The sequence below is a fragment of the Hyperoodon ampullatus genome, assembly GCF_949752795.1.
Source record: "Hyperoodon ampullatus genome assembly, chromosome: 3".
Classification (NCBI taxonomy): Eukaryota; Metazoa; Chordata; class Mammalia; order Artiodactyla; family Ziphiidae; genus Hyperoodon; species Hyperoodon ampullatus.
This window is the reverse complement of record NC_136916.1, coordinates 52,324,782-52,345,538: the sequence shown is the minus strand read 5'-3', so window position 1 is coordinate 52,345,538 and position 20,757 is coordinate 52,324,782. Positions and strand designations below refer to the sequence as shown.

Sequence of the window (20,757 nt, the reverse complement as noted above, 5' to 3'; positions counted from 1 at the left end):
GAAACATTGATAAATGAATAATTCTATTTGCAAATGGGTTTCATTAACGTATGTACATATAAAACCTGTAAGTCCTTTTTAATATTATTTGTAATACATATAATTACAGTTCCCTTCCCTTAGGACAGTGATTAGGGTGGGGGGAAGCAATTTGCATCCTCCCCTCAAGCTGATAATTAGCATTGTCTGAAGACATTTTTGGTTGTCACTATCCAGAGAGAGAGTGGGCTACTGGCAACCAGTGGGTAGAGGCCAGTGATGCCACTAAACAGCCTACAGCGCATGGGACTACTCCCCACTGGAAAGAATTATCCAGCCCCAGATGTCAGTGGTGCCAAGGTTGAGAAACCTTGCCTTAGGAGTAGTTTAAAAATTGACTGTTTATCTCAGACTTTCAGATCTAGTCTGACACCATCCATCAGACTAGGACTTCTGGGAATTAGGCAGAACAACTTTTTTTTTTCATAACTATCTTGAAATCCATTAAAATATAGTGACAGTACTTTAAAAGTCTTAAAAGTAAGTAGGCCTTCCAAAGTAAATAACCCTAGGTAATTTCCAGGCACAAATAGAAGTGAACATCTTTACACTGTGTGAATATTTTGATAATATCATTCTGGATGATAATTAAATTGTTAACTTATCTTCAATGTATATTAGTGAAATAGTTTGTGGTAATAATGGTACCTTTTTCTAGGTCGTGATTACTTTGATGGAAAAAACAGAAAAGAAAGGAAGGCCTTTATGTGAACTAAATGTCCTGCAGCTTGGACTGGAAGCTAGAGTTAAAGCCTACGACCTGACTGCTGAAGCTTATCTAAAAAAAATTAGTATGCGATGCTTTGAGTTCACTGGTAAGTGTGAAGTATAGTCTCTGTAAACTGTGCATGTAATAGGCAGATGGTCACTACCTTTTTATCAACATGAAGCATATTTATTAGTGTCACCATAATTATTTAGTTAGTTTAAATTTATTACATTAATATAAAGTAATTTGATAGTTAAAATTCATTATGTAGTTATTTATCATAAAGTAAGTCTATATCTAAATATTTAGCACAGAGTAGAATATATCTAAAAGAAAAATGAGGCATATGTCTTCAGTACATAATGCTTCAGTACTTATGAAAAGCAACATTACATTATAACTGTGCTCTGAGAACAATACCCAGGGATAGAGCCCAGGGACCCTTTTTGAAAGGTGAGTTAATTTACTAGGAAGTAACTTTTTTTCTTTGGTTTTTAATTTATTTTAAAATTACATAAGTGTGTTTTATTTGTGTTTAATGACATTAATATATACTTGTAAAAAATAAAAATTAAACAACCCAGAAATATATAGAGGAAAAATTTAACATCACCTTGTAGTCTCTTCAGCCTTTCAAATTCACTTTCTAAATTGCACCAAGCCAACTTTTAAAGTTGGTATGGGTGTTTAAAGTTTATAGGAACTCTGTGGGGTAACTTTAAGTAAAGCAAACTTGTATTGAGAATAATCACTAGTTTAAGTATTTTATAGCTTTGTTCTTTAATATATTATGATTTGTTCAAATAAGTAATACCAGTAGTACCAAATGTTATAGAATTTATAATTGGCCAGTGCTGGTTTTTTTGTGTTTTTTGGAGTTTCTTTAATTTTTTTTTCAAAGCCAGCTTTATTGAGATATGATTTATATACAGTAAATTCACCCATTTTAGCGTACAACTCGGAGTTTTGACAAACTTATGTTTGTATAACTGGCTGGTCTGTTTTTAAATACATTTGAAATGTCTAAACGACTTAATAATGGATCTACCCTCTCTTTTTTCTCTTTTAGACTCTAAAGGAGAACCTCTTCACATTATTAACTCTTCTAATGTAACAAATGAACCCCTTCTGAAAATGTTATTGAAAAAGGTAGTTTCATTTCTAGGATTCTTTAATATTTGCATATATGAAATTATGTCATTCCCCTGTATATAATATCTTGGTTTTCTCCCTTAAAATTTTTCATCCTAAACCTGGTTGATTATAGTGATTTATGCAAGCATCTGACAGTCCTGGATAATTTCAGTAAACTTCTGAGTTAATCCTATGTTTTTGAATAAGTAGATGTATACAAAGTTCCATTGTAATTTGAAGCAAAATCTATTATAATCTAGATATCCTCCCAAGTAGGATAAGGAGTTCGGGTTTTTGCTTCTGTAGAATATAAGAAATGCTTACGTGGTCATGTTTTTGGCATGTTCTTCTTTGCCTTTAAGAAATATGTTTATAGTGTTTTCATAGCATACTTTGAAAAGTAAAGAATATATATATATTTTTTCAGTGTGTGAATTTTTAGTGTTTGCAACCCAGTGGCTTTATCCTCCATTATTTGTAGGCAGACAGTGATGGACCAGAATTTAAAACCATCCATGACAATACCAAACAAAGACTTCAGGTAAACCTTTTTTAATTCACTATAAGGTTAGATTATAGTGATTAAATCTAGCCTCAAAGCCATCTTCAGTTGTGAGATTGTGAGCTCTAAAATTAGCATAAGGTTGGTAATAATAATAGGTTTAATTTTGTAGATAAAAGAAATGGATGGAGAGTTGAAATAAAGTTACTACAAAAGTTGATTTGATTTCCTAAAAGACTCCTTGTTTCCCAGATATAAATGAATGATTCCTTGTTGTACACAAAGAAAATATTGTTTAAGGAAATTTTGTGCACTATGGTTATTTGGTGTAGTGTTGATGGAAGCATTAAACATTTGAATGAATTGGCTTTAGGATTAGAAAAAAATTAAGGGTAAGGCTAAAAGTATGGCTCGGTACAGACATTGGTCACCATCCATTTGAGCATGTATAGTCTGTCTTGGGACCATCTGTAAGGGGACCGACCAACCTAAGGCTGATAATACTTCTTGTATCTTTACTTAAAGCCTATCAGGTTCCGTTGAGGTTAGAATTATTGTTGGGTGTGGGAGTGGGCAGTGTTGGTTTATTGTCTGGTAAAGGTTAACAAAATAATAGTGAGTTCTTTCTCAAAAAAGAAGTCCTTAGTTGAACTATTCTTGTGCTACTTGTATACGTTGAGGTTTGACATAAAAATGTTTCTATATCTGAAATCTGCCTCTCTAATTGTTCATTATCTTAGGTTTCATTTTCATCCTTAAACTTGGTTCTTCATTTGGAAGCTTTACTGTCCTTCATGGATTTTTTATCATCTGCTCTTCCATCCTCTGAACCGTCTAAGAAGGAATCGGAGCTGAAGCCACTTATGGGGGAGTCCAGAAGTATCATTGCCAAAACTGGTATTAACTTTTGAGTCATGGTTTAATACTTTCTATCTGAACTTTAATAATCATATAATAACATGTATTTTCAAGCTAAGATAACTGTTTATCACCTTAATGTTTTAGCTGCTTTGACAGATGAGGTTGGTTTCAAAAGAAAGCGGATTTTATCCCTATGGTATAATAGGGTAATTTAGTGAGAGATTTTAAATAAGTGTTTAATATTAATCACGTATTTATATTTGATTTCACTGCCTAGCTTTTATGTAAAATAAAGTTGTATGTACTTTGCATTGATGTCTCTGTAACCTTCACTCCAGTGAAAGTGAGAAAGGAAGTAATTAAAATATGAACACAATCATGCATAGTAACAAAGGCCCATTTCAGTCAGTCAGTTAAAACTACCTGGTGCTCAACAGTTTTCAGCTTTGCAAAACACAAAAGGAACAATCTCATGGAAGAGACAGACTCACTTTGGTTTCTAACCAAAACTGTATTTAAGTCACATAGAGATATGGGCACATGCCACAGTTTGTACCGTGAAATATTAGATGTGGTGTAGCGTGAGTGAACATGTGCCTATTTTTAAGCCAAATATCATTTTAATTATTTTTCTTTCATGTCATATGGTGTGAGTATCTAACATCTGGTAATTTAATTTTCAGACCATTACCTAGTTGTATTATATCTATATTACTGGCATCTTTAAAATGAAAACTGTTAGTAATATTAGATCTGATACAAGGATGAGATTTTTTTTAACCAGGGAGCAGAGCAGTATTTTTGCATTAAACTAGAGTAAAAGAGTTTTACCTTCTTTGTCTTTAATGTACTTGTTACATTAATATCCATGGAAATACTTACGTAACATATACATACATACACACGCACGTGCACACAGTTGAATAAATGAAAAAGCAATGTTTAAGCTCACAATAAACTACAAAAAATAGTAATCCAAAGAAACAATCTTCTAGTTATGCCAAATAGCTGTTTTTTGTGGTTTGATTTTGCTACTTTAAATCTTAAAGGGAAAAAAAACCCTTTTATCATCCTGGTGATTAAGGACTGATGTCTCCATACTTTTACAGTTTTATAGGAAAAAGTGTTTCCTTCAGTCAAAACAAATCTCTAGGAAATTATATCTTAAATTTATCAATCAGGGCCTAGACTAAAATAGATTAAGGGAATCCATTTGATTGTGATTTTTATACACGTGCACAGACACAAATACACATTATAAAATAATTTTTTGTTTTTTTCTTAACTTTAGCCCTTTATGTTCATCTCTTATAGAACTTTTTTTAGGTTTCTTCATGGAGAAACATAATATAATCTAGGGAAGTTGTCTCTATAGTTAATAACATGTATGTGTCATAGTTAATAATACATATTTTACTGTCATCACTATTTCAATTTTTCATGAAATATTTTTCTTTGATCTAATATATGATATGAAAAGGAGTTCCAAATCAAAATTTAGCTCTTTTGGAATCTTAGAATTCTAATATAGGGGGTTTCCTTTTTACCCACAAGAAAAATTATAGTAAAGTTTCCATCTAGCAAAATTATACTTGTAAGGTGCTAGTAAACGTTGCCTTTATTTTTAATTTGGATGGAAATATGCTACTTTCTGTCTGATTGGCATTTAAAAATAATATTAATTATATGTAATCTTAATGGAGACCTTTTTGGTTCTTCATAGTTCATAATGTACTTTTATTTTAGCGATTTGGGGATTATTTTATGTTATATCATCTTTGCACTTCGCTAATCACTAGGATTCTATTACTTTTCAGTATCCAGCAACACTTCTCAAGATGATGTGTTTGATTTAAAGGTCATAGCTGAATTAAATGCATTTAATGTCTTTATCTGTGATCAGAAGTGTAATATTGCAGATATTAGAATACATGGTAAGTAACTTTTTCTTGGTGTAGGTATTTCTGTTTCTTTACATAGACCTTCAGGAAGAATGAGCTTGTTGCATGGTAGATTTCTCATGAGTCGTCTTTTGGTTTACTTACATTGAAGATTCTTGCAAACTTTTCAAAGATGTGCTTTGAAATGTTAGAAGTAAATTTGTTATGATTCATGACTGATGTGAGACATTCCTTATGTTTAAAAATTTTTTCAGAATAAGTCTAAGGCTTAATCTCATGTTCTGTTTGCATTTTCAGAATAATATAACTTTAAACTGAGAAATGAATATCATAACATCTCACTGAGTAAAGAAAATGTCATTATCCTATTTCCCTTGTCTTTTGTGCTTATATAGCATCAGGAAGAGAAGTTTCTAAAAGAAATTTTGTAAGCTTTACTCATCATCAGCCTCATATAAAGATGAGTTCAGATTATACCATGGGTTCTGGAGCCAGCCTGCCAAGGTTCAAATTTTGGCTCTAACACTTACTGGCTGACCTTGAGCAAATTAATTAGTGTTTCCGTGCCTGAGTTCCCTCTTCTGTAAAATGGAGATAGTTATAGTAATTATTCATGGGATTGTTATGAGGATTAAGTTTACAAATTTACATGTATTAAGAAAAGTGCCTGGTATGTACATAATAAGCAGTTAACAAGGGGTTAGAAAATCAGTTCCATTCAACAAATGTTACTGAGTATCTATTTATGCATAGCATGGTAATGATTTAGGTTCATTCTTGGGGCTTAGCTTAGTAGGCATTCTCTCATTCACTCTGAGGAGTGGTTTTAGAAATCATGCCTTTAGAAATTATGAGAATGACAAACATTTTTTTGGAGAGACGTTAAAAGATTGTGTTTTAGATACAGTTTACTGTAGAAAGAATAGTATTTATTCATCAAATTATATTTAATTATAATTCCAATTCTTTAGTTTTCAGAGTAATAGTTTTCATTATATAATGTTTATAAAATAACTGTTTAACAAATGTTAGGTGTCATCATAAATGACCAATTCTGATCTTACTAATAATGCACAGGATACTTGTGTTTGGAGACCTGTGATTAATTTTCTTTGACATTTGATTTCTTTTGTTTTAAAATTTCCACAAAGTTTATATATGAGATGCTTCTAGCACTTAAAGATATTATAATCTTTCTTAGGTATCTCATACATAGAAGTTGTTACCTTTGGGACTTCCCTGGTGGTCCAGTGGTTAAGACTCTGTCTGGGCTTCCAGTGCAAGGGGCATGGGTTGTATCCCTGGTCGGGGAACTAAGATCCCACATTCCCACATGCCACTTGGCGTGGCCAAAAAAAAAAAAGAAAGAAGTTGTTACCTTTAATATGTCTAATAGTAATTTTTATCTGTGCTCTATCTTGGTAGTATATTATTGAATTAAAAACCACTAAATTAGTTCACTTGGATTAGGTGAAAAGTGTTGTGTTTCCCACAGGAATGGATGCCTCTATTTCTGTGAGGCCAAAGCAGACCGACATGTTTGCCAGACTTAAGGATATCATAGTTACGAATGTTGATTCGACTTCCATTCACAAAAAGGTAATTAAAAGATACGTTTCTATATTGAAATTTATTTTTGTTTTTTGGGGTTTGAGCTGCCTTTAATCATTTGTTCAGTGTATATTTATTATCTGTCATGTGTCAGGCATTTTGTTAGGGAGTAAGCATGAATATGGTCATCATCTGCTTTCACAGTGTATATAGACTAGGTGATTTGTAAAAGTTATTTCTAACCAATTAAGTGATTGATACCTCCATTGATAAAACTTCTTTTATAGATATAGGAAAAAGTTATTGTCAAGTTAAATGTTTTTAACTAATAATTTGTTGAAGGTTGAATTTAAGTGATGCTTCTTTGTATATCAAGGATTCTGTAATAAGGAAACTTATTTATAATACAGTGATACAGCTCTTTTGATATAATAACCAGTTAATTTAATACTTTTAGGCTGTCTGTATTTTGGGAGATGAAGTCTTTAGGTTCCAAATGACTCTTTATCCTGACGCCACAGAAGGAAAGGCCTATGCTGATATGTCTAAAGTAGATGGCAAACTTACTTTCAAAGTGGGTTGTATTCAAATTGTTTATGTTCATAAATTCTTCATGTCTCTTTTGGTAAGTTTATTTTTTAAATATATTTATTTCTCATTGACACCTAAGTATCTTTGCCTATAAATCTGAACCTAGGTAGTCAAAATCTTTACTAATAGGGCTGTGTGATAAACTCCCAAATGCTGAATAGAATATTACAATTAAGGAAATCCTTTACATGATGGATAACTAAATGAATTTTTGTAATCATTGTTTTGAACCTGTGAATGATCATTCTTTAACATTTCCATAGTTATATATTTTGAAAGTATTTTCTGATGTTTTAATTAGGCTTTTCAGTGTTATTTATTTTATGAGAGACCCTTAAAAGGTACTTAGCGAAAAGAATCTTTTAAGGAGGTCATCAGGCATTTGAAGGACTAATACTGGAACTTACAGCTTTTGATTATAGTTATGATCACAAGGCCATAAAATTTTTTAATGATTTATTTCCATGTAAGTGTCATGGGCTGAAGAGTTTTGCCTATGCCTCTTAGCAGGGCTGTTAATCAAAGCTTTTAAGTTATGGATTTCTACCTAAACCATCATGTTTTATTTTTCTGGAAAGTAATTTATTTGGAGGGGGGTTAGTTTAATAAACTAAATAAACCATTTGCATTATTAATGGAAGAATATTGCTTCCAATTCTTTTCTGCATTGGGAAAACTCTTTCTGTTTTTAGTTGAAATTGAGGTGAAAGATCTCACTCTAAATAAAGAATTTTTGACTCTTATTAATGATTGCAAGATTGTAAACACTTCAGCACCTTTGCTCATGTTACAGTACACTTAAGAAAAGAACCTTTAGAAATAAGCGGGCAAAACCTTAGTTTCTAAAACTAAGGACTAAAACTAATAGACTTTATTCCTATGACCTAGAGGTACAGAATTAAAGCAACTTTGGGAGATGTAAAGAGTTCTCCTTCATCTTTTTATTTAAATTTGAATTAAGATGACAACATTCATGAGTAAAAGGGATATTTTTTAAAGTATTGTTACCAAAATTTGTCAAAAAACAAATAATTCTGAAATACATAAAGTGAAAGTTAAAGGGTTCTTTCTTCCACTTGTTAATTATCACAGAGTGTATCTTACTAGACTTTACTCCATGTACACAGTCATAAATAACGTCTCTTTTACATCACCTCTTTTATTTAGTTTTTCTTTTTTAAAGTTTTTCCTTTTAAAAATAAATTGTTTCGGGAAAACTCTAAATACCAGTATTTTCCAACAGAACTTCCTCAACAATTTTCAAACTGCCAAAGAAGCTTTGAGCACAGCTACAGTCCAGGCTGCAGAAAGAGCTGCTTCCAGCATGAAAGACTTGGCTGAAAAGAGCTTCCGCCTTTTGATGGATATCAATTTGAAAGCACCAGTTATTATCATTCCTCAGTCTTCAGTATCGCCTAATGCTGTTATAGCAGATCTGGGTTTAATCAAAGTTGAAAACCAATTTAGTGTAGTTTCTGTGCAACAGTATTCTCTTCCCCCAGTCATTGATAAAATGAACATCCAACTCACTCAGCTGAAGCTGTCCAGGTATAAATATATAATCCAATGGCGAATTGCTTACTAGAAATAGAATTTTCATAAAATCTTTGCCAGGGGTAAAACACTCTAGTGATTTATGGTTCTTATTCCTTATTTCTTCTAATTATGAAACCTTGACTGTTGGTTTTTGGTTAGTGGTTTATAATGGTGGATCTCATAGAATCTACATCTTGTCTTACTAAATTTATAACATTTTTTTTAAGTAGGTGTTTTTTTTTTTTAATTAATTAATTTATTTATTTATTTTGGGCCGCGTTGGGTCTTCATTTCTGTGCGAGGGCTTTCTCTAGTTGTGGCAAGTGGGGGCCACTCTTCATCGCAGTGCGCAGGCCTCTCACTATTGCGGCCTCTCCCGTTGCGGAGCACAGGCTCCAGACGCGCAGGCTCAGTAGTTGTGGCTCACAGGCCTAGTTGCTCCGCGGCATGTGGGATCCTCCCAGACCAGGGCTCGAACCCGTGTCCCCTGCATTAGCAGGCAGACTCTCAACCACTGCGCCACCAGGGAAGCCCCTATAACATGTTTTTTTCACTCTATAAAAATTTCCTATTATAAAATTATAGTTTACTCAGTAATACTTAATTTAGATTTATTTTTATTTATTTGCTCTGCACATAGCTATTTTCATTTCTGTACAGAGACAAAGACTTCTTAAAATGTAATAAAATTTAAGATTTATTTCTCATTTCCAAACCTTGTCACATTTAGGAATTCTCAGTAAGATATTTAATGGATTATCAAATCCAAATGGGAAAGTGTTTGCTCTGTTGAATGACAAGAGTAAGTTATTTGGTGGTTCAAATGTTTGTTGGCAGGCAGGCTAGATATGACTGTTATAATATGCTTGTTTAACTTCTAGGTTTGGTGAGTTTTTCCCTTTGAGTTTGGAGAAGTACTAATAACATAAACCTAAGGGCTAAGTAGAGTATCACTTTCTTTGTCCTCCAACTTTAGGAGGATGTAACATTTGTTTGTATGACATTGGACTAGTTGCTATTAAATATCCTTGTGAAAGATAGTAAATAGTGCAATAGTCATGCTTCATGAAATTTGTCTCTTTGAAATCAGCATTACATAGGCTTTGTTTTACATAGCTCTGAATATAAACTTGAATTATTCTGATGCAGATTGATTTGTGAAAAGAAACATGTTCTAAAAGAACTCTGATAGCAGCCTTTAGTGTTTAGAAAAATGCTCCGTGGAAACTGTTACACAGTATGATAGTTTTCATTTTAAAATGTAGATTTTAGAAATGTAAAATAAATTCTTATTTATCTTTCAGAACAATTTTGCAGGCTGGCTTACCACAGCATGACATTGGAATTTTAAAACCAGTCAACATGCTTTTATCCATACAGCGAAATTTAGCAGCATCATGGTACGTGAAAATTCCAGGGATGGAGATAAAAGGAAAACTAAAACCTATGCAGGTAAGTATATGTATAAAATACATGAAAATTGCTAGATAGGCTTTTATCGTTGATCACAATGTAGTTCAGGAGGACATCAGAAGTGATAATACATTTAAAGGGAATGCTTTGTTAACTGGAAATGAAGTTATCCTAGTTTCCCACACTTTTCTTTTTTTCACATTAATTGGATATTTGGTAAAACCAAGCAAGAACTCTGAGGTTAAAAGCTATGGAGTCTACAGAAAATATTATTAGTAATTTAGAAAACTCTATTAAAGTTTTAAGGCAGTTAAATTATAAGACACTGTAAAGTGATATTTAGATACCACATTCAAAGCACCTTAGTAGTATTTTTAATGTATAGAAGCACTCTTTTATAGAAAAGTGGACATTTTCAATAGGTGAATATGTTTATTTGGCAAGCATATAAACAGGAATACTTTTTTTAAACATCTTTATTGGAGTATAATTGCTTTACAATGGTATGTTAGTTTCTGCTTTATAACAAAGTGAATCAGCTATAAGTATACATACATCCCCCTATCTCCTCCCTCTTGTGTCTCCCTCCTACCCTCCCTATCCCACCCCACCCCGGGTGGTCACAAAGCACCAAGGAAACAGCAGTATTTTTAATACTGTAGTTAGCAGGTCATATGTAGGCTCACAGGAAGAGATGATACTGGTCAGAGATGGTCATGGAAGTGTAGGAATCTTACGGTTCTTGTGCGCCTGTGGGTGAAACTGTTGAAGCCAAACAGTAGGGGATAGGGAAAGGGAGGGGGTGGCTAAACAGAATATGTGAAAGACAAATAAAAATTTAGTAGTTTAGTGGGTTTTGATGTCTGTGATTATTTCAGAGTTAGTTCTAAGATTAAACAAGAAGGGTCAAAGGAGCAGAGTTCTACTAGGGAAGATGTTAAAATTGAAGTTTGTTGTAGGAATGAAAGATCCCTATCTGTAGTATGAGTAGATACGATATATGAGGAAGAGCATCTGTTCAGGGTATTGATAGAGACTTTTCTATTCCGGAATATGAGACTGTTCTCTTAAATTCTCCCTTGCTAAGATTAGCTCTCAGAACTAATATTTGATCCTTTTCAAATATTAGGAGGTGGTGAAGTTAGCTGTTCTTCAGGCAGCTGTGATATCTTGGTTGGTGTCACAACTGGGAATGAATATACAGAAATCCTGGGGAGTTAAAGTGACATCTGTTATCTAAGGACTGGGGCTTGGAGCAAATAAGAAATCCCTGGTCATTGTCTCTTGCTAAAATATCTCCCCAGTTTCATTTAGTATGGGAATCAGGCAATTTCCTTGGTGATAGGGACCTAATTTGGGGGACATAGGGTACTCTGATGTTCAGAAGAAAAGGTGCTGTGAATGTATCTGTGTGAATTTGTGTTTAGGTCCTTGAAAAAGGCCTTTTGGACCACTATGTGTGTAGGGGAAGTGTACAAAAGATGGAAGGATTAAAAGGTTTAATGGATCTTAGCAGCCAGTAGCATCTTTGTTTGTTCTAGCAGCTTCATGTTGTTGTGCAGCCACCCATGAGGTAGATGATATTATTCCTATTTTAAAGATTAAGAAACTTGAGTTAGGGACTTCCCTGGTGGTGCAGTGGTTAAGAGTCCGCCTGCCAATGCAGGGGACACGGGTTTGAGCCCTGGTCCGGGAAGATCCCACATGCCGCGGAGCAACTAAGCCTGTGTGCCACAACTACTGAGCCTGCGCTCTAGAGCCTGTGAGCCGCAACTACTGAAGCCTGTGCGCCTGGAGCCGGTGCTCTGCGGGAGAGGCCACCGCAGTGAGAAGCCCACGCACCACGATGAAGAGTAGCCCCCGCTCACCCCAACTAGGGAAGGCCCGTGCGCAGCAATGAAGACCCAATGCAGCCAAAAATAAATAAATTAAAAAAAAAAAAAGAGCTGCATTGCAGGAGAGCATCTTTTTCCTTCTTGGTGGAGACTGGAAACTGAACAGCATTCTTCCTGTATTGAGCTTGGAGGAGAGTAAATAATGTGGAGGAAAAATCCAGTAGTGGGTGAAAAGAGAGAGAAGCAGAATGGAGATGAGGAACTAGGGAGAGGGGAGAGGGACACAGGTCCAGGAACAGGGCAAGATAGATAGTAGCAGTTAAGGCAGGAAGAAGGGAGTACCGGAAGTAGGGACTTGGATATGAGTGGAGGCAGATGCGTGTTTATACACAGGAGTAATGTCTAATACTGTACAAGATGAAATACTTTTATCCTGGTATTCATGGTCACAACTTGCTTTTTTTTTTTTTTTTTAGTTAGATGTACAATTAGTTAATTTGAAGGACCATAAATTAAGACATAGATATTATATTTTGCATTTTTTATTACTTTGTATTAACAACAGCCTATTGTTGCTTTCTAGGTTGCTCTCAGTAAAGATGACTTAACAGTTTTAATGAAAATTTTGTTAGAGAATCTTGGAGAAGCTTCTTCACAGCCAAGCCCTACACAGTCTACCCAGGAGGCTATAAGAGTAAGAAAAGACGTTTCCAGTAGACCTGACCACCTCAAAGGTATAAATTGATGGTGATTTTTGCTTTGATTATAGAGAAAAATTAGTATTAATGCCATATTTAGTGTTGTTTTTAGTTGTCCAGCATAATGTGGTGTGAATGATCCAGCCTTGTATTGTATTATTTACTGTGGAAAATCAGCTGAGGCTGCCTTGAAGCTCCCAGGGGAAGGAGATAGGCTCATTGCTCTAAAGGGAGGGCCCATCTCTTATCGCCTGCATGATGCATATTTGCCCTTTATTTGTGAAAGGTGAATTTGTCCAATTCAGGGGGCACTGAGGGGGTGTACTTTGAGAAAAAGCAAACTAGGCATGTAGCATAATAAGGTCCCAAACTAATTGAGAGAAAAGGACCTTGGTGTCATACTCAGATGACTGGTCCATAAAAAAGGAAGGTATTCTTGTTTAGTAACAGCATTACTTATCTGGCTTCACTGGGGAGTGTGATATAGTCAGATACATAAGGGAGTTTCCCAGATTATTAAAATTGAATCTTTCAAAAGTGCTGAACCTTTTAAATTCAGCCATTTTTAAAAGATAATTTTTCTAAAATATAAGGTTTCTTTCTGCTTTCTTGAACAATTATATAGAATAATTTTATAATTGCACTCTTTTCATCATTTAAAATCATTATGTGAATATCATATGTTTTATTTTAGACTGTGAATAGGTTAATATTTCCATGGCTAAAAAGAGATGAAGTGTTCCTTGTCCATATAATAAATGGCCCCAGACTGCTGTGCTTTTATAATTCTCAGGTCATCAGCTGTTACTTATGACAACAGTCGGTAAAACTGTCAGTTAATAACACTGTACCAGCACTGCTTCACCTATAGTTAGGTCTGGTGTGGTTTTTTTGTTTGTTTTTTGTTTTTTTTGCGGTACGCGGGGCTCTCACTGTTGTGGCCTCTCGCGTTGCAGAGCACAGGCTCCGACGCACAGGCTCAGCGGCCATGGCTCACGGGCCCAGCTGCTCTGCGGCATGTGGGATCTTCCCGGACCGGGGCACGAACCCGTGTCCCCTGCATCAGCAGGCGGACTCTCAACCACTGCACCACCAGGGAAGCCCCGGTCTGGTGTGTTTTGAAATCACTAGAGCAGTGTGAAAAATAAGGTTTTTCGTTCAGGATAGTTATGAGTACTACATGAGTTTAGTGAGGTCAGCATCTTCTCCCAGGTTAAGTTCATGCCACTGTATAGACAAATGCTAGATAAGTAGGCTGTAGCTCAGGTTAGACAGGAACTATGTATACATGAATAAACTGTAGCAGGCAAGCTTTATGTGATTAAGGATCTCATTATGTTCAGCTGTGGTCAATTCGTGTCTCTGGTTCAGGCTATACAGTTAATGTGGTACTTGGGAAAACTTGTGAGTTCAGATGGAAAAGCTACAAAGATGATGAAGATTGGATGTAAATTATTTTCAGGAAAGGTAAAGGAAAAAACCCTAGAGCTTTCCAACTTGGAGAAGCCTTTATCTGGTTAAAGTTATGCAGTGTTTGCTCTTCCAGTAACTTGTACAGTAAGAATAGACTTTCCTATAAATGACCAAAAGAATAGAATCAATCTCCAAAAGAGATTGCAGAATGACTTTGTAAGAGTGATTGAAAGCAATATCTATTGTTCTTTGTCTAAAAAGTTTCTGCCTAAAGATGAGGGGAGAGACTGAATTATTTGTCGAGGTCTCTTTCACCTCAGAATTCCGAAGTTTCCCTGTCCCAAATTATATTTGAGCTCTCCTCGACTCTGCTTTTGAATTACATTCTGTTCTTCTTGTAAAGGTAATGGATTGGGTGATATAGGTAATTAAAGATAGTGAGACATGAACTACACTAGCAGAGGATCTTTTACTGACTGGCTGTCTGTTGTAGGACAAAGTATTTTACTTTTCTCTACCTCCAATTTCATAATCTCTTGAGAATGGCTTGTAACCAGTTAAGTGAAATGCTTTGATAATTATAAACTATAATGAAGTAGTCTTGCTCTGGATGGGCTTTTTAAAAAAAGTTGTCTCGATACTCTTTGCAAGACCCTCTCTCTTTTTATTTTTAATGTAGATAGTCTGTCTGGCTCTGTCACTTTGCCTTGTATTAAATATATATGGAATACATGCCATTTTTGTTAATTGTCTCATAATGATTTAAAGAATCCTTGAAAATATGATATAAATTTAGAATCTTAGCTTTTAAAATATGTATAAAATCATATACATACTTAAAAGCTTTTAAATTTTCATATTTATGTTTGAACCATCAGAACAAGAAGATGGGACAGACTCAAAGCTTTCTTTGGACCAGAATGTCACTCTCCAGTTTGACTTTCACTTTGAATCTCTTTCTATTATACTTTATAACAATGATCCCCACCAGGTATGTAGTTAATGTCTGCATCTAGGAATATGTCTTTAGCTCTTGATAATCAATTTTAGAATGTTGTCATTTTTTGATGTGACTTTTTTTCTCAAAATTGATGTGTCTATTAAATTTTATTTGGCTTAGAGAATATGCATTGGTCTTGCTCTCTATTTTCACTTTGTAGTGTTTTTATTTTATTAAATATTTTATTTGTTTATTTTTATTTTTGGCTGTGTCGGGTCTTCATTGTGGCATGCAGGATCTTTTTGTTGCAGCACACGGGCTTCTCTCTAGTTGTGGTATGGGAGTTTTCTCTTCTCTAGTTGTGGCGCACAGGCTCCAGGGCACATGGGCTCTGTAGTTGTGGCACACAGGGTCCAGAGCACGTGGGCTGTGTAGTTTGTGGCATGCGGGCTCTTTCGTTGAGGTGTGTGGGCTCAGTAGTTGAGGCGCGTGGGCTTAGGTCCCCCGTGGCATGTGGGATCTTAGTTCCCCGACCAGGGATTGAACCTGCGTCCCCTGCATTGGAAGGCGGATTCTTTACCACTGGACCACCAGGGAAGTCCCAGTGTTTTTAATCTTACTAGGCCAAGGAAAAGTTCTTACTTTTTTCCAAGTAATATCAGCACTAAAACACAACCTATCTCTAGGAGAAGAACTTTATATATGAGTAATTAATTTTATGTACAATTTTATTACATAGCTAGATATATATGCATATTTAACTAAGGAAAATAATTTAGTAGTGGCTTTGGAACCTTAGAGGATTATTTTTAAATTCATGATTATCCATTATATATAAGCATTAATTATGTTTCTCTTGAATAAATTTTATATGTAGTAGATACATTTTAAGGGTACTGATGAGTGAATTGAGGAACCAGGGTCTAGTGCCATTATGATTTGAACCACATAATGTGTAATTGATATTTTAGAAAGCTATTTTTTTATTATATAGGTAGTGTCTTCTAATAAATGTTTTTGATTATATCAATTAATATCTCATAATACTCATACATATAGTACCCATAATATGCAGTGATTATAAGTATTATATCTGTTGTTTATGTCCATTTATATGTTTTCTTATGTTTCATATTGTTTTCTAAATGTTATCCAATATTCATATATTGTTGTTGTTGGGCCTTGGGCTAGTGTCTGTCATTGGTGCAATGGACTGCCTTAATTTCATTTTTTTTTTCCAAATTTTATTGAAGTATGGATGATTTACAGTATTGTGTTAATTTCTGCTGTATATCAAAGTGATTCAGTTATATATATATATATTCTTTTTTTATATTCTTTTCCATTATAGTATATCACAGGATATTGAATATAGTTCCCTGTGCTATACAGTAGGACTGTGTTGTTTATCCATCCTATATATACTAGTTTGCATCTGCTAATCCCAAACTCCCAATCCTTCCCTCCCCCTTGACAACCAGAAGTGTGTTCTCTTCATCTATGAGTCTGTTTGTGTTTCGTAGATATGTTCATTTGTGTCATACTTTAGATTCCACATCTAAGTGATAGCGTATGGTATTTGTCTTTCTCTTTCTGACTTACTTTGCTTAGTATGATAACCTGCAGGTCTATCCATGTTGCTGCAAATGGCATTATTTCATTCTTTTTATGGCTGAGGAGTATTCCATTGTATACATGTACCACATCTTCTTTATCCATTCATCTGTTGATGGACATTGAGGTTGTTTCCTTGTCTTGGCTATTGTGAATAGTGCTGCTGTGAACATAGGGGTGCATGTATCTTTTCAAATTATATTTTTGTCTGAATATATGCCCAGGAGTGGGATTGCTGGATCATATGGCAACTCTACTTTTAGTTTTTTGAGGAACATCTATACTGTTTTCCATAGTGGCTGCGCCAATTTCCATTCCCACTAACAGCGTAGGAGGGTTCCCTTTTCTCCACACCCCCTCCAGCATTTGTTATTTGTAGACATTTTAATGTTGGCCATTCTGACTGGTGTGAGGTGACTGCCTTAATTTCTAATGTTTAATGTTAAGAAAAAGATCAGAAAATGATGTAATGGAAAATGAACAGTTAAATGGGTTCTTCATTTCAGTTAAGGTACTATCATTCTACTGGTTTCTCAGACTTAGAATCATGGTGTCTTCTTTTACTTCCTTCTTTGTAGACCTTCTTTATTCATTTAGATAGAGTACTGTCAGTTTTTTCTTTGAGTGAACATTTGTTCTTTCCTGGCAGTTTTCACTGCTGCTTTATTTGAAACTTCTTAGCTCACACAGTACTGCAGTGGCTTCCTTGTTTGTTGCTCTTTTTCCTTTCATCCATCCTAGACATTGGCACAAGTCAGTTTCCTCAATTAATCTTATGTAGCTGTTTACAACTTCCCATTCTACTTAGAAAGCATTCAGTGTTATGTTATGTGAATTTTAACTTATTAGAAAAATTCATTGGCTCCAAATTGTCTACATCAGTAACCATATCACAAACGCTATTATATTGTGATCAGTAGACGTGTACTGGTCATTTCTATTAATAGTTACAGATCACAAGTTTGTGAATTATTTGCATTTTTATAAATTAAAGGCATTCCAAGTTTTCCAATAATAATTTCATTCTGACCCACTTACATGCATTGTACTCTTTTGAGTGAGAGAAGATAGGGAGTTATAACCAGTGTGCCAAGAACTGTGCATCACCAGTACCCTCATATCAATGCCATGGTCTGTAGTGAGCAATTACGACTGAACTGATCATCTTTACTTCCCCGAATTTTTGGGTTTTTTTTTTTTTTTGGTTGGTTGGTTACAAAGATTGAGGTCCTTTTTCCTTAAAGTTTAAATATTTGGTTTAGGATCTGAGACCACGATTAGACCTCCACATTTCTTTCCAGACATCATTCCCTACCTTTCTTTTATTGGAATATTTAAGCCTACGATGCCAGTCTGTACCTTTTGCCCTCAGAGCATCTTGAATTGTTTGCTCATGTTTTTTCCCCATCTAGAATGTCTTCTACCCCTCATAGCCTATCTGATTCCACTCAGTCTCTCAAGCTCAGTTAGTTCTCAACCTTCTTCATGAATTTTTCCCAGCCCACAATGATCTCTTTGACCCTAAGAGCTTTTGCTGTTTATATTCTTTACCTAATCACTTAATATCCTTTGTGGCATATGGGAAGATATAAGTATGAATAAATAAGTGACGATATATCATTTTTTAATTATTTACAACTTACAGCATCTCCTTGGGATGTTCCTTGTAATGTATTTCTATTGAATTTTTTCAGTTAGAGTATAAGCTCACTGAGATCACCTACCATGCCTTATCCTTTCTCATAAAGCCACTAGTTCCTCTCACAGAGTGTTTTACAGAAGAGCTCATTAAATATTGGGTTGGCCAAAAAGTTCGTTTGGTTTTAAATAAAAATAAAAGACCTTTTTCATTTTCACCAAGAAGCTTTATTGAACAATGTATTCATTAACCAAACGAACATTTTGGCCAACCCAATATTTGTAAGTTAGCATGATTGATTGACAGTTTCCTGGGTTTTTTTTATTTGCATTGAATTGTAAATTAGAAATTTTTATGTATTAACCCTTGTTGAAGATCAGCACACACACTTATATATTTATTTGTATGTGCATATACAGTCACAAACATGCATATTATTCTTTGTTCCAGTTTTAATGCCCATACTTTAAAAATTTGTGGTATGGATTTGCTTTTAACCTCTGAGTTAAGAAATATGTTTAAAAGTAATTACATAACACCTGAAGATAATTGATTCTTTTGCTTGAAAAATATACCACAGGAATCCAAACTTTCATTTCATAATGACAGTTTCCGGCTTGGTGAACTCAGACTACATCTTATGGCCTCTTCAGGGAAGATGTTTAAGGATGGCTCAATGAATGTCACTATTAAACTTAAGACATGCACCCTTGATGATCTCAGAGAAGGAATTGAGAGAGCAACATCAAGGTTTGTCATCTCTGAATTTGCCGCACGTTATATAAGGTTGACATTGCACTTGGCCTTGCTACCAGGCATTGATTGCTCAGCTTAAGTCAGAAGGCGTCTTTTGATCATCCTTTTTGGGATTCTGTTCCTTGGGATTATCAAAAGACGTCTTTGGTCATATTTCAGTTTGAAGTGCATCAAGAAGTAGTGCTAATTTCAGGTTCAGTTGCTTTAAAGTTTAAATAAAAGGAAGTTAATAATAAAATAGAGTGTTGTCTTAAAAGTGGGAACTAAGAAACTGTAAGAATTTTAATAGTTAAATCCACATGGGGTGGTTGATTGGTGATATATTTTTCTAAATTGTTCACAGTAGGCAGAATCTTTTTTTCAAAAAAGCCTTAAAGTTATGGATCTTTCTTTTGTTTTATTTTGTCTATATATTTTAAAACAGTTTTGTGAAATTTCTTTAAAAGTTTTAGTAGATCAACTATACTTAAAAAAAGACCCTACGGGATTAAAAATAAAAATGGAATCCCTAATTTTCACATTATCAACTCATTTTTGAAAGATTAATTTATATCACCCTACTATAAAATGAGAAACATGCAACTTCAATAGCCTAATTATATTTTTATTCCTTTCCCAAATAATGAGATGCATAATATTTTTGTCCTTGTTGTTTTTTGGAGAAAAACTATTCTGCTACTTGAAGTTGGACCCGTTGAATATGTATTGAATACTTCTGAGCCCTTTGTTTTTCTAAGAGATGAATAAATGAGGAAAGAGTGCTATCATGCAACCAGCTTTTCTGATTTGCAAATTTCATGTCTTGGGGTAGCAATCTAGGCAAGGGTGATAAAGGCCATCCTTCTGTTTCATAGCCTGCTCTTTGCAGTGCACATGAGGATGTGTGGGAATTATTATATCATTGCAGACGCTTGATGAACACTGCCTGATTTGAATTACATTGAATAATTTGGGAGTCAGTTGTATAGGATGATCTTTGGAAACAAATTCTTTCAGGGAGTTTTTATTTTGTAAAATAATATAAAGAGGTTGTCTTTTAAATTTTGTGGGACCACATTAATGTGTTTTGTTAATTGCCAAACTTGCTTTCAGCAGTCATTGATTTGTTTTTCTAGTATTGCATTATAATTATAAAATATTCTATAATTTCTTATTATCATGAACCTTGCTGTAGAGATTAGGAGACCATGTCTTGGTTGCTGATTGGCTAATTAGACTCGAGTTAACACTGATCTTTTTTCTATTCACAGATTGGAAACTGAAAGGTGAAAGAAAAATTATTAAAATGTATAGGAAAATTTTCATCTTTTTAGTTCTTTTAGGAGAAATAAAATAATGTATATATTTTTTCAGAATGATTGATAAGAAGAATGGCCAAGATAACAACAGTTCTATGATTGACATAAGTTACACACAAGACAAGAATGGAAGTCATATTGATGCTGTTCTTGACAAGCTGTATGTTTGTGCCAGTGTGGAATTTCTGATGACTGTGGCAGATTTCTTTATCAAAGCTGTACCTCAGAGTCCAGAAAATATGGCTAAAGAATCACAGATTCCACTGCGACAGACTGCCTTAGCAAAAATCAAGATGGAGAAAGGTTAGCAGAATTTATCTGTCAACT

The 20,757-nt window shown here is 34.4% G+C and overlaps 1 protein-coding gene across 4 annotated transcripts in view; it reads left to right on the top strand.

Moving 5' to 3' along the window:
• The window catches only part of VPS13C (vacuolar protein sorting 13 homolog C), a gene marked incomplete at both ends in the record, with an annotated part of 185,655 nt that overhangs the window by 112,161 nt on the left and 52,737 nt on the right, over positions 1 to 20,757 (top strand). For all 4 annotated transcript variants that reach the window (XM_079700003.1, XM_079700000.1, XM_079700002.1 and 1 more), the window contains 13 exons: positions 698 to 854; positions 1,818 to 1,897; positions 2,364 to 2,423; positions 3,125 to 3,281; positions 5,063 to 5,179; positions 6,642 to 6,745; positions 7,155 to 7,322; positions 8,532 to 8,836; positions 10,129 to 10,276; positions 12,656 to 12,806; positions 15,062 to 15,174; positions 18,957 to 19,126; positions 20,486 to 20,733. In XM_079700003.1, coding sequence (XP_079556129.1) covers positions 698 to 854; positions 1,818 to 1,897; positions 2,364 to 2,423; positions 3,125 to 3,281; positions 5,063 to 5,179; positions 6,642 to 6,745; positions 7,155 to 7,322; positions 8,532 to 8,836; positions 10,129 to 10,276; positions 12,656 to 12,806; positions 15,062 to 15,174; positions 18,957 to 19,126; positions 20,486 to 20,733 — 1,978 coding nt within the window. The remainder of the gene's footprint in view (positions 1 to 697; positions 855 to 1,817; positions 1,898 to 2,363; positions 2,424 to 3,124; positions 3,282 to 5,062; positions 5,180 to 6,641; positions 6,746 to 7,154; positions 7,323 to 8,531; positions 8,837 to 10,128; positions 10,277 to 12,655; positions 12,807 to 15,061; positions 15,175 to 18,956; positions 19,127 to 20,485; positions 20,734 to 20,757) is intronic.